This window comes from Filicampus tigris, chromosome 4, assembly GCF_054856515.1.
Source record: "Filicampus tigris isolate MCC_2025a chromosome 4, RoL_Ftig_1.0, whole genome shotgun sequence".
NCBI lineage: Eukaryota > Metazoa > Chordata > Actinopteri > Syngnathiformes > Syngnathidae > Filicampus > Filicampus tigris.
Window position 1 is genome coordinate 10,741,315 of NC_141220.1, and position 14,810 is coordinate 10,756,124.

The 14,810-nt window shown below is 41.7% G+C and overlaps 1 protein-coding gene across 3 annotated transcripts in view; it reads left to right on the forward strand.

The window, feature by feature from the left end:
• Positions 1-848: 848 nt before the first annotated feature.
• dusp8a (dual specificity phosphatase 8a) overlaps positions 849-14,810 on the forward strand; it is a 42,117-nt gene continuing 28,155 nt past the window's right edge. Inside the window, exons 1-2 of one of the 3 annotated variants that reach the window (XM_086027940.1) lie at positions 849-1,182; positions 8,148-8,531. In XM_086027940.1, the coding sequence (XP_085884066.1) occupies positions 8,295-8,531 (237 nt within the window). In that variant the 5' untranslated portion in view covers positions 849-1,182; positions 8,148-8,294. Of the gene's footprint in view, positions 1,183-1,285; positions 1,418-4,978; positions 5,062-8,147; positions 8,532-14,810 lie in introns of those variants that run through there. The other 2 variants (XM_086027941.1, XM_086027942.1) reach the window with 2 other exon arrangements.

The following is a 14,810-nucleotide window of genomic DNA, read 5'->3' on the forward strand; positions in this document are numbered from 1 at the left end:
ATAAAAACGGGTGGATTTTGCTGCTTAATTCCTATTCCAGAAATGCAATCAGAATGCAGTGTTTATACTACTGGGGGCGGATAAAATATATTGTAAAGAAAATGTTTCACTTGGCTTTGACACACCCCTTTGAAGTGTTTACCTGATATTTTTTTTCATAGTGATATTATTTTTTTTCTGGAACTTAGTTTACATAGTTTTAAATTGTTTAAAGCCAAAAAATAATAAACTAAATGACACATATTCAGTCACAGTCATTACAGTTATTACTTTTGTTTTGTAGCCTTTAGTAGGTTTAAACAATATGCAGTATCACATTAGTGCTTTCTTGCTTGATAAATTGTTCAAATTAAACAGCTATTGTAGTGTATTTTTTTTCAAATGTATTGAATACTCATTACAACCGATGGGGCAAAATTAACATGATCAATAATCAATATTATCATAATCAAATTTTGCTTGTGGTCCCCGCGGAGGCGCGGCTCTGTCTTTGACATACTAAAAAGACCGTGAAAGGCAATTGTGGATGTTTTGTTCCCCATATCACAACATATGCTTTTATGAAGTCACAACATAAAGGTCATAGATATGTTTAAAATCTCATTGGAGTATAGTTGTTCTAATCGTATGTCGTCAGCGTTACTAAGTTATTACCGATACATTACACTCGTCACACTTTAGCGTTTGTCTCCTTTAAAAAAAAAAAAAAAAAAAGTCGGGCAGGACCTTTAATCCGTTTCTTTGACGTCATTCAGCCCTCGAGCCACGAGCGCTGATTGGCTGGAGATGACGTAAACCTAATATTTTCCTATTTTTTTCTTCCTCGCTACTAAACCATGACCTCATCGCGTTAGTTCAAGAAAGTGCTCAAGTGTACCTTTTGGAACCACCCCCATACCCCCTTTAACCAACACACATGCACGTCTTAGCTAGCTGGCTAGTAGTGAACGTATCGTAGTCGCTAGCCATCTTTTTTATTGCTGTTTTGTTTTCCAAAACCAATCGAATGTGTAGCCGCCGCGCTTTCATGTGCGGCTCGCTCCTGGCGCTGTCACCCCGTGTCAGCTGCGCTGTGTCCCGGGACACGGCGGCCACGAGCGGCCGCTCTCATGACGACCTCACCGCTTCCCCCCATCACACGGAGGCCGCTCAATGACTGCAGGACACAGACAGGAGCCCGAGGTAAGGTGCGCGTGTGTGTGTGTCGCACAGCACCATGCTAGCTCCAGTTAGCCATCGTTAGCTTGGTGATTTTACCTCCCCCCCCTAACACCCCTTCTCTCCCCTCCTCCCTCCCCTCACATCTACTGTCAGTGCGCGCGTGCGACTCCCTCGATGGGAATAAAAACACGCTCAAAATGATCGCCTAGTTTATTGTTGGGCAGAAATGATTCGGTTAACAGCCGCCGGTTGCAAGGTAAGAGCACCATCCTTTCTATTTCAGAGCAGACTGACACCAGAATCGAGCAATGAGATTAATGGCGTGTGTTATTTTTGCATGCGGACAAAACCACGCGTCATAACAAACACACGACAGGTTCCCTCTACTGTGCATGCCATAAACCCTCAACAAAGCCGTCTATTGCGGTGGAAATCATGGCAACTGCAATTGCCCTATGCTGAATTTTGTGAAGGTCGATTTATTACAATGGCCGCGTATCTCCCATCTTTGACTATGTCTGACTATGTTGTCAAGCAGGCCTCTGTGTCCTTTTTTTGTGTGTGTTTTTTCTTTTTTTGTTCAAAATGTTGCGGACATCCCCACATTAATGAAGTAGTGTAGGTCCGTTTTTAAACCACAGCTTCTATAACTTGAAAGGGAACACTAGATTTGTTTGCAAAATGCACAAAAAAACAATACCAGATGCCATTACAAACACAATAATAATGCTGTCATTCAGCCCCACGTGTTATCTATTTAAAAATATTAGAAATATCTGTCAGTATCATCAAGTTGCAGTGACGATTTTTCGCTCCTGAAATCCAAAACTATAATAAAACGTATTGCTGAATTAATACATAATACGTATCAAACAAAACTGATCAGTATTGATCATTGCATATTTTGTTGATTAATCAACGGATCAAATCATTTTCATCTCTTTATTAATAACAGGACATTATTTCAAATTGACAGTGCAAGGATGTTGATTGTTGCTTTTCAAATCAAAAGAAGATAATTGCAAATGTTTTAGTTTTGATTCAATTTGTCGAAGGTAATAAGTCTGCATTCACAAAGGACTACAGAAATCAGAGAAATATACTATAGAGAAGCTGAAATTGTGAGTAGTTTGAAAATGTCATATTAGAAAAGGCCTCTTAAACAAAGAATCTATCATCATAATAATTATGAATTAATTTGATAATAGATTAGGTGCCAAATAATTATTATACATGCAGTAGACCTATATGTTTATAATAAAAAAGTTACATTCATTTGCTACTGTAAACATTACAGTTATTGATCAAAAGCCAAGGGGTGGTATACAGTCAAATTCATATTAAATCACCAACATTGATGACCACTTTCAATAAAATAAAATGCTTATAATTTTGTACTATGTGATTGGTATTGTTAAGTCATTGCAAACTACTATTTATAGCCTCTGATATTATTCACCGACATGAGGCTGGACTCATTTTGAGTGTGACTGCACACACAACACATTCAAATCTAGTAGACCCTCACAAGTGGTTGTGGTCTTCATCATCAACTGAGTGTAATATTGTGAATCAAAAAGCCGTCTAACGTCATCTGACAGATTGGCCACAGGAGATGCTGTGCACGAGTTAATGAATAACCTGGATGGTGTTACGTCACCGTTGGCTTCCCTCCACTTGTTTTCTTTGCATTGACCCGATGCCTGCTATGGTGATGTCTAGATTTTACCAACAGTATTGATATACTTCTTCTAAAGTTTATTGTATAGTTTTTTTTATTTTTTTGTGTTATCTGGTTAACAGTTGAAGAAGAAAATTCATGATACAGTGTGATACAGTGATACAGTCTTTTTGAACTTGGAAACAAAATGAATCAACGAATGAGATCATGATGGCATTAATATTTGCTGTTTAATGTAACACGCTTGTCTTGTAGTCATTTACGTTGCTGATGAGTTACAATTAGGTCCAGAAGTATTTGGATGGACTATGACCATTATTTTGTGTGATTTTTGCTTTCATATACCACCACAATGTGATTTGTAATAAAACACTTTAGTTTAAGATGTTACAGATAATTATGGCATTTCACGTGGGGATTACAGTGACTTGATGTACAGTACTGTACCTCCATGTTCGGGTCTTCAAGTGTTTGGTCAAACGAGTGACATCATGTCGATGTGCTGGCAGAGGCCTCCTTCCAATCAGGCTTCAGGCTTGTCATTTTGCATCCTCAAAGAGGGATGTCATGCTTGACTGGGGAGTGCCTCTAATTTATAATTGAGGCAAGAGCTGTCCTATCTAGCCTGTTTTTATGAGCTGATGACGCGTGCTCAGATGAGAGGTGAAACATCTTCGAGACAAACAGAAGAGAACAATTGCAATCAATTCAATACCTCGTCCATTTCGACTTCAAACGTTAGCGTTATTTTGCGTGTTTTCCCAGTTTGCGCTATTACGTCAAGTTAACACTTCGTAAAGGGGCTGCAAATGTATCAGTCCAGTCTTGCACCTGCCTTGTCTTTCTCTCGCTCTGCTTCTTTTATATCTGTCAAACTTCATTGAATCAAACAGCAAACTATATTACACTAGCTCCGCTTCTACTAGCTTCCGGGAATAACAGAAACATATATACTGACGTCACAGATTTTGTTCCCAAATTTCCGAATAAGTGTTTTCATGCGCGCCGATCGGATTACCAATCGACATAAACCGCCCCTCTCGTTCTGAATAAAATCTTGATTGGAATGGGCTTGATCGGGTCAGAATATTGCGAATTGGATGTAAACGTAGCCACTGACATAAAAAAATGAGGATATTCGCAGCATCTTGATTGTTCCATTTCAATCCCTTTGAATGGATGTATAAAGGAAATGTTATCCAAACTCACAAACAAAAAGAACCGACATCTGTACGTAACTGTATAGGTTTGACGCGTACGTGCGTGCTTTAGCACTAATAGCTGTCATTCTTTTTCTGAAGTAACTTTGTAGTTCCAGTTCTGTTGAAGCTCAGATATTTAAATTTGCCAACAGGGACTAATTAAAATAAAGCTGAACCAGTTATTCTGGTTCTTTTGCCAATTCTCAAGGTGTAGCTAGAAGGCTGACTTGGCAACCCTGTAAAGATGTATGTCGCTAGCTACCCTGCAAAAATCATTCTAGGGGGAAGGGAGGGTTCAAGAACAAGGTATATTGGAAGTTGCTTGGTGATGAAACTGAACCCTCCTCACACAGTTGGAGAGTCGGCTGCATCTGCTTTTCATCCTCACTTAGCATGACTGGGGGTACCATTCCATCACATCGCCCTCCCCATGCCCTTTCACCGCCCCAGCTGGACTGTCTCCATGGCAACAGCAGAATCTGCTGCAGGCTTCAAACTCTCGTTCTGCTCCATCTTTCCTCGGCATGTTTTCCTCCACTCCCGATTCCCAGCTAGCTCCCACCCCGTGCCTCCTTTAGCTTGAATAGCACGTTTGTTTTTGTTTGCATTTCATACGGCAAAACAGTTCATTATGGAGATGGCTCCGTCATTGTTCATCAGCTTTATTTTTCTCTCCTGATCCTTTGCTTCTTACCTTATCCTTCCCTCTCCTGTCCAAACAAACGGGCTTGACTGCGCACACGGGCATGATATGAGCAACGTTGAATGATGCAGTGCACCTCGTGTAAAGCTGCCCACTCCACCCTTCCCCGTTTTCTGCACAAACGCTAAGAAGAGAGGGATGGAGGAGGCAGGATAGTCTCTGGGAGAAAACTTGCTCATGGGAGGGTGTGGAGGAGCAGTCGTCATTAGACTTAGGCAGCATCAGACGTTGTGCTCGGCAGCTGGCAAACAGGAAAAACGCACCTTTGCAAGCTGTGTTCTGCTGATTGGCTGAGCTCTGCATCATCATGTAAGGTATGCTATATGACAAGTGACAGGCAGGTTTAGGCTTTGCTTTAGCCGTCAAATTGCTTTTCAGTAAAGTATGCAGTAAGTAACCTCAACATACGAGATGAGATGAAATCATCGATTGAGTTTTCTGTATTGCAGCGATATGTTTACTATGTTGACAGTTTTGTATTCCGTTCCATGCTCTGTTCGGCAGTTGCCCAAGCAACATACTGTCAAAGGACTTTTTTTTTTTTTTTTAAATGATTTTACTTAATTTGAGCATGCACTGTACATGGGTTGCCCATTATTAAAATATGTTACTATTTAAAATTACATCAGTTTACCACTAATTTTAATCCTATGCAAATGGTAATGAAGTACTTTTTCTTTTTTTTTAGTTTTGCTGGAGCAATTAGCTCTGCAACATGTGCATAAGGCTTAGCCTAGGTTCACACTGCAGGTCTTAATGCTCAATTCGGATTAAAAAAAAAAAAAAATCAGATTTTTTTTTTTTTTTTTGTGTAAGCGTTCATATTACATTATAAATGCGACCTTGGTCTGTCTCGTGTGTGAACATATGCGGCCCTAAAGGGCTCCCGCATGCGCAGAAGAAGAGGCAACATCACTAATGACATTGTGTTTACGGAAGTAAAGGTGGTCCAGTGTGTCGGGGCATTTCTACAGTGGAGCCATGCAAGATTTTTCTATGTACTTGTTACTAGTGTCTTGTTAAATTCACTTTAATTGTATCCGCATATGTTAACAGCCAAGATGTTTTTTGGGGGGGAGGGGTTTTGTACACTTGTGTCTCATTTATAAAAAAATAAAATCAAAAAAATTTTCCGGTGGAGGTAGAAATACAGTATTTAGGGGTTATGAAGAGGCAAGGTTTTTCGATCTTTATTTCATGGGTATGTCACTAAAGATGATGTCACGTTATAACCGTGCATAAAAAATGAACCAATCTAAACTGAATTACTACTCCCACCCTAAATGTCCACTTGATGCTTCATTTTGCAAGTGGGATTAAAGTCAAATGTAAAGTCAATACTGTTACTCATAACATGAACGCATTTCGGGCTCCAGATGACATCAATGTCAGATATATGCGATCTGCGGTCGCATTGCAAAAAATCCGACGCGTATCCCATCTAGGACCACATATGAAGGTGGCCCAGGTCGCATTTGAAAAACTCGGAATTGAGCCATTCAGAACGTCATAAAAAAAAATCAGATACAGGTTGCATATGGACAAAAAAATTTGATCTGGGTCACATTTGCTTGAGGTGTGAACCTAGTCTTAATGTCTGTCTGCACGTGTCATGTCTTTCTGTTGTCTCATAGTTCGCCACTTCCTTACCTTAAGGTGGCTTTTTGTCTAAAAAAATTATGAATGATTTTCTGTGGCTGTGGATCTGAAACTGGTCGCATCTCATCTTGCCCATAAGAAGATCTTTTCTGTTTGCTTCTGTCGGTTTTCGTTCGTATTTACATATATTCTCCCCCATAGTATTTGCAGGAAATTTAATTTGCTAATTGTCATGTTATAAAGGTTAGGAGATTTTTCTGCAATATAGCTGGAATTACTGTAAATCTGTTCCTCTTGGCCATCTCTACTGTCCTTCTTTGATGACATCACCAAAAATGTAAAAATTAATAATAACTTTGATGCTCTGAACTTAGGGCTGCTCAAGTATGAAAAAAATCTGAATCACTATTATTTTGGTAATAATTGAAATCACGATTAGTCAAACGACCATCTATTTATTGGTACAAAACAAGAAAATGTTTAAACCTAAAAAATATAAAAACAAATACATTTCTTTGAAACACTGTAAGTTCCTTTTGGACCAAACAAAATTAATCAAATTAGTTAAAAAAAAAAAAAAAGAAAAAGGTGCAAATGTAAAAATTCAGGTATGATTTCCTTGTGTAAACAAATGTGTTGTGTTGGATATAAATGTATATTAATAGTTTTTTTATGATTATGCCAAATGTGTAATCTTGGAGTGTGATAATTGTAATTGAATTTCGATTAATTGGACAGCCCTAACTCTGATCTAATGTCTTCATACATATGTTCACACATTTCCACTTGTGAGTGGTTTGTGACTTGTGAGAGGTTTCGCTGTATGCAAAGTAATCTTTTTAGCTTTGCATTTTATCTTGCCTTGACGTTATAATGTGACAATGTATTTATTTCTCTGCGGCTTTGCTTTCATTTGCTAAATTATACCCTAAGGAGAAACCCTTTCCTGTGGAATCTTTTTCCCCTCTCTCCTCTACCTGTTTGTACCCCTGTGCCTCACGTTACTCTCCCTTTTCACCCGAGGTTTAAACTTCCATTTAGGCTTCAGGGGTAAATGAGAGGAGGCCTATCTATATTTCATGGCACCATGTGCCTGTGGATGAATAAAACAGCACTGCATTCACACTGACCTTCTCGCTTGTCGCCTGACATGTTGTTGTCAGGGAAGTGCCCGTGAACCTTTCGAGTATTTTCTGTCAAAAGTAGCAGTACGCAAGTTGTTGATGGTCGTGTGCAGCCCAGCGTACATATATGTTACTCCAACAAACGGCGCCATGTTCTTTGATCCACAAATGCTGAGGTGAACATCAACCAAGAGAAGTGATTAGCAGTGACAGCTTGAAAGCGGCAGTCCATCAATTTTATGAACAGTGGAACACACGCACACGCATGCACACGCATGCAAGCATGCGCACACGCACATCCCACTGGCTATTCCTTCATGTCCAGACCTGTGCTCCAAATTCCCTGGGCTTAATTTATCTCACTCCCAGTCCCATCGTTTCCTGTTTCATGAGCTGCCGTACCAGAGTCTATCAACATCAGACCAACCTTCACGCACAAACGCGCGTGCACATTTTTGCGGGCAGATGTAACTTCAAACAAATGCGGCAACCTAGTTGAGGCATAGTATGCCTTTTGACTCGTGCAAGTATTGTTGAGGTGGTCATGTTTGCTGCATCTGATAGTCATCTGTGGCATGTTGACTAGCACATTCAAAAAGAAATAATGACGTTGAAGTAACTATTCATTGTAATGTGGCTTTCTAACCTCACTTAAGTATTTCCTTTTCTTTCCTCAGGCAGCATGAATCTCTCAACACCTGCCTCAATGATCCCGTTTATCCTCTGACCCCGCCTTCTTTTGCCCGTCTCTGCCTCCGCCTGTGCTGCTCCTCATCCACATCTTCATCCTTGGCCCAGAGGGACCACGGCGCCCCTCCGACATCATGGCAGGGGAGAAAGGGCCAACGAAGCGAAGCACCATGGACATCAAGCGCCTGGCGAGCCTCATCCAGAGAGGAACCGGGCGCTTGCTGGTGATCGACAGCAGGACATTTTCTGAGTACAATGCATCACATGTGCAGGGAGCAGTCAACGTTTGCTGCTCCAAGCTTGTGAAGAGACGGCTGCAGCAGGATAAGGTGTCTGTCACTGAGCTACTGCAGCCCAATGGCAAAATAAAGGTGAGTTTGAAGCTTCGCCGACCTTACAGCTTTTTGTGCTGGGATGTGACGCAAAGCGCAAGACAACGCAGAGTGTTGTGTCGGGGATCATGCAATAAAAGGTCATCTGCATTCTTAAAGCGGAAGTCAACCCAAACATATTTTTTTCTCAAGAATATGTCGTATGCAGGCCCACTAGTTGAAACACGGCATTGTGATTAATATTGCGTTTGAGGAATACGAGTTAAGCAGCAAAATCCACCTGTTTTTAGCCATCTCAGGGAGCGGCCATTTTGTCATTTCTGTTGACTGAAAATGACATCACAGATGCTCAGGGCTCAGATAACGTCCAATCATGGCTCAGCTTCTGAAAACAGGTGAGCTGTGACCTGAGCACTGAGCACCTATGATGTCATTTTCAGTCATGACTGTTTGGACTGGCTTTGGCGATGTCAAACTCTTTCACTGAATGCTCTGGCATTTGGTCTTCAGGTCTTACTCATATATCCATAGCCAGTCTGGTTTCATTAGTGTCATGTATGACACGATATGTCTATAAAAAACGTGTTGAAAAGGTATCATGAAAAGTATCATGGCTGTAAATCTGAGGTCACAGTCACATACTCCAGGGTGATTACATTCGAGGGTAAAATCTTGGTTTGTAGTTTGGGTTTGAAGTCTATCTTTCGTGACACCCATCCTGCAACTTTTCAGACAATCGCATTTGGGGAGTTGTCCAAGAGTCTGTGTACCTTCTTTGCCACACTTTCCACCTAGTTAGATTGAAGAGGCCTTTGCTGTAAGTCAGCAAAGGAAAGCTTTGTGATAATTTAGCACACAAAAAGCCAGCATGCTGACTCCGTGAATGCAGCGCATTGGTGTATTAAGAGCTAAAACCAAACTAATGCAAAGGCCATCCTGTCAACAAATATTTACACTGCTGCCCTTCGACAGCCCTTCGGCAAGTCACTGACTCGATGACACTTCCACAGCACAGCATGATGATCCCTCTTCTGCAAAGAGCACCAATGCTAGCCCGGTGCTATATTTGTGGGACAGGCACGCATATTGTAGGTTTGTTACTTTTCAGTGGCCCTGGAATCGGAGCCTCTTGTTTTCCATGACTTCTCCTCTGAATATGACAGCCTTTTTTCCATGTCCTGTCCGGCCATGGCACGCTGACTCCTGTATTTTTAGTCACTGTGTGAAACTCAAGAGAGTCTGAGGGGGGAAACCCAAGCAGGGAGCGGGTGTTGTAGGTGTGTCTTATGTTTGGGATGGTAGCCTACAGTATTACGTGACGCCACAGCAACAAAGCTTGGGATGTGAAATTCTTCGGCGCTGTCTGTGTTGTTCCTCCAAAATCTATTTTTAATTTAATTTGACAGTTTTAGTATCACATGTAATGCAATCAAACACTGACGCACCAAGGCTAATGACATCCATCTTGGATTTTTGTCAGTCTTATCATTTCTGACTGTCATCCTCCACCCACTCATTGCTTCGAAGTTTCTTCATTTCCCTCTCCTCTTCCTATCCCTATCTGGTGTTGCCCCATTGCCGGTTTGTTATTATCCACCCCCCACTCGCCCAGTAAAGAGGATAAGGCTTGCGATTAATGCAAGGCTGGATAAAGCTGGAACTAGCCGGGTGAGAGAGGAGGGCCTGACAGACCAAGACTCTTTTGTTATTGGCTAAGCATGACATCATCCCTTTTGTGCGGCCACTGGCAGACCGCGGGCTCGGCGCGTGCAGACTGGCTGTGCGATGCTAATACTGGCTTCCAGCTCATCCCCAACACACACACACACACACACACACACACACACACACCCTGCCCCCCACATGGCTCTGAGCAACGCCAAGGGCCGCGTCAACCAGCCAAGACGGCAAAGGACACCATTGTGGTTCTTTGTGAGGGAAGTGAATACAGGAAACTGAGGAAGCGGTAGAGCAGCGCTGAGGGTATTCATGGTCGGCCTGCAGCCTTCACCACCTCCCCGACTGCCACCTACCTCGCGCCCCCTGCCACCCCCCCCACCCCACCCCCCCAGGCGCTGCACTCACCCGCTTTCGTAAAAGCTCACAATGCTTCAGTTAACTGAGTTGATTGAACATCCATCCATTGGTACGCCAGCAAATCAAACCATGTCCTCTTTCTTCTCTTCTCTACATGCCCTCATAGTCGCTTTAAAGGCGCTAGCTGTCAATGTTGGTCAGTGAGACAGTGATGCAGTGGAATAAATGGTGGCGGAATTTCAGGCAGTGGGATGGCACCGGCTTAGCCAGGAATCGGTCTCCTCTGGCCCTTTCTGACACGTCAGTTTATTGTGCGGATGTGGCTAGTTTCTTGGCTGAAATGCAGCTAATCCATTCTCCAGCCATTCTGCTGATGCGGCACCATATGTTGCCACTTGCAAGCTCTCAGTGTGCAAAGTAATGTAGACTGAAGAAAGAGCGTTGGTTTAACTGTGTAAATGGTGTCGTTTTGGGCTGCAACTAATTATTCTTAATAATGAATCTGTCGATTTATCGATGAATCAGAGCTTAAAAAACAGGTTTAAATTTCCATTACTTTAATCATAAACAGGACATCATTTCAAATTGATAGTGCACCAACAAAAAAGAAACTAGGCAACTATTTCGGTAATTGTTTTCCACAGTAAAAGCAGATGTTTCATTTTGATTCAACACCAAGATAATCAGTCTGCTTTCCTGGAGGAATATAAAAAGTGTGTAATATTTACTGTTGAGAAGCTGAAATTCCCAACATTTGGACAATTTTAAAAAAGATATCTAAATGATTCATCAATTAACAAAACTAATATCACTTGATTTGATAATCGGTTAGTTGTCCATTAATCGTTGCACCTCTAGTGTTGTTTGTGACGGACAAGAAATAGAAAGAAAAAAAACCGTGGTGCAGAGGCCACATTAATTGAAATTGTTTTAGTGTAGCAGCACTGTGGTAGTCTTGAGCATGTCTGTCTTATACAAGAGAGGTCCTGGGTTCGAATCTCAGCTTTATTCCTCCTGAATGGAGTTTGCACATTGTCCACGTTGCTTGTGTGATTTCTCTGTGTATGCCAGCTTCCTCATTCCACATTCCAAAAACATGCCTGTTAGTTTAATTTGGCTACTTGGCTGGGGTGACGTTATTTATTTATTTATTTATTCATTCATTTATTTATTTTTCTGGATGCCAGAGATTTTCCAGTGACTGTGAGGAAAAGCATTTCAAAATCAACGACAACATGTTACGAGAGTTCTTTTTGTCATACAGCCTTGATAGTATCAGAGGAACATAGTTGATGATTCACTATGTTGATTCTTTCATACATTACACAATGTGGCAATCCTGGAATTTTCACTCACTTTTATTTAGCACCTTGTAGAAAGAATGACGTGTGACTTTCATGAGGTCATAACAAAAGCCATTGTTTTTAAGAGCTCCTTGTTGGTTCACCACAAATTTAAAAAAAAAAAAAAAAGGCACAAAGAAGTAGCGAATGATTCACTGGTGTTTTATGGAAAGGAAATATATCTTGAAGTAAGAAAGAGGTCATGGTTTAACCGGATCCGCGGCATGCGTGTTTGTGTGACGTGCGTATGTGTGGGATTGAGGTGCAGAAAACTCTTTTGTTTTTCAAGAAACGTTAAGTAACATTACAACACTTATGGCTGTCATACAAGTGTGACGAGTTAATCATTGTTAATAGCAAATCGGAAAAAAACTATGTGTACACCAACCCAGCATAACGTGGTAATGCAAAGCTAATCACACTTTTACAACACCGTCGCACAAGCTTAAAAAAAACATAGAAAATGCGTGGGTCGTGTCATCAAGGGCAGCTGGTGTAAAAATATTGTCAAACATATCATGCCAGTGACTTGCTGGTGAGCCATTTCTTCAATGTGCTTCATTTATACCCCTTGTTGACTCAAAATCTTGACCCCACATGCTGGGTCAAATCCTCAACCCAACGTGCTGGGTTTAAACGACCCATTATTGGCTCAGTCCCTTTGGAACCCAGTACTGTGTTAGCTAGTTCACCTGATTTGGGTTACTCTTCAACTGGCAGTTTTAAGAGTGTTTTTTACCGGCATAATGTCTAAACATTGAAGACGGCAAACAAGAGGAGACGTGCGCTATAAGATCACCATTTGTTTTCTTGTCAGCTACACACCTTCACGAATTTTAAATAGCTGCCTCTTGTATATCTCAATCAAATCAATTAGCAGCTCCTCTGTGCAGTTGGCATTTACCACAAAAACGCACGTGCTCGCTCCCTGATTCTTATGGGGAGCATTGCAACCAGTGCAATCAGCACCGGCTATCCAACTGCATAAGAATAGAAAGGCGTACAGGATCTCCGAGACGCATTCATCATTGCAGTTGTAGCGGCTGTCAGTGCCCGTCAATGACATCATCATGCCCCCGGTTATTACAGCGGTGAGAGATATGTGTCACACCCTGTGTGGTGGAGTCTTCAAATGACTGATCAACTGCCAAAGGAGGTGGCTTTGTATTAGCATGCAATGTACTCTAGATAATGTTAGCTGCCTGCATGCTTGGTGTTTTGGGATTGCACAAACGTGAAGCTATCATGTTGCTGGACACAAACACATGCGCATATCTCTGGTCAGTAGCCTCGCCGAGGTCAAGATGTTTCACGTTCTTCCGCAGTATTCTTGTGTCGCCTTTCCACAGCTCACGGCTATGAATACTGTTTGCGGCCAAGCGACATTACAATGCATGTCAATGTAAACAGGCTTAGTCCTGAAGAGGTGTGTGTTCCGGCGTTTGCTTTATTGAGATGTCAGTGTGGCATGTCATCGCACAGGCATCAGAATAGCTTTTGCGATGCTTTATATTTTCTATGAAGATGTGACACACTCAATCCTAGCTAGTCTGCGTATCCTTTCATGAAATAATACCTCAGTTTGCTGGTGGAGCTTTTTCAGTCAGCTTTCATTTCCATTTTTCCTTTTTTTTTTTTTTTTTCAAACCACCCTCTCTCTACATCACTGTCTCCATGGCCCCTCCTTGAATCTCCCTTCCGACCACGAGCATTGCTTGTTTACCTGCAGTGTTCATGCGTCACAACGCCCGGGCCGGCACTGCAGAGGGATGGCGACTCTGTTCTCATGCTGCAGTCTGACAGCCTGCAGCTCCAAACAGCTAGATCATTGACCTTTACTGCACTAAAGTCATGCATATAGCTTTGGCGACTTACTTTTTTACACTCAACACTGGGAAGTTTGAAAGACTGTCTGAACTTCCCATGAGAGTGATCTGTTGCCTTAACAGTCACCTTAGTCAGAATGTCACTTGCGTACATAGTCTGTCATTAGGCAAGATGCATACTGATGTATGTATAAGATAATGAATGTAAAATAGTATATAGATTTTAATCAATATCATGATAGTGCATGTGCATATTGAGATAGGTTCATGCAGATGCACCTGCAGTACATTCATGATACATAATACATTATATTATAATTACACAACAACAATTTTAAAAAATGTATCTTTAATTTTGTTGCGTAAATGCCAAATACTTGACTCCCTGCCTGGTTTATAGCGACTAAGCACCTGTTCTATTTTTACCCCACTGCGTAGTGTGTTTGCTGTGAACATAATCATTGTAATCCTCATGCATTGATATCAAGATCTTAAATGAGACATAATCCCATTAGGATTTTCATTCAAAATTATCTTAATTAAAGGAATATCCACAAAAAATGACACCTAGGAATGTGTTCAATGCAGCAATAAACAGTCAAATAAGAAAACATAAGCTAATGAGTACTTGATGAAGAATGTCGTGTGCTTTTTAGGAATACTGCCTGTATCACATGCAGTATTTTGATTACAGTTGTTTACTCTCGTACACTGGTATCTATTTTTATCATCCGCAGTACATTTCTGATCAACAACGCCATAAACCGCGTGAGAGGCGTGCGCTATTTCCTTCAAAACAGGCTCTCTGCTTTTGTCTTTTCCTCTTCGGACACATTTCAGTAATGCGCACCCGTGCGTGAGCTGTGCTTGATTTGAACGGCGCAGACTTGAGCAGCCTCCACGCGACCGCACGCTGACCTTGTCCAGTCCAAATCACCTGCATGGCTGTGTGCCAAGGCACTCTGCTACAGCTGCTATGTTAGCAGAAACATAATCGGGGCAAAACCCCCCACCCCCACCCCCCACGTCTGACACGCAGACACATGCACCCTCGCAATGAATGGTGCAGTACAGCTGTGCGCGCCATGGGGTCGTCATCACCGCTTTGCCTT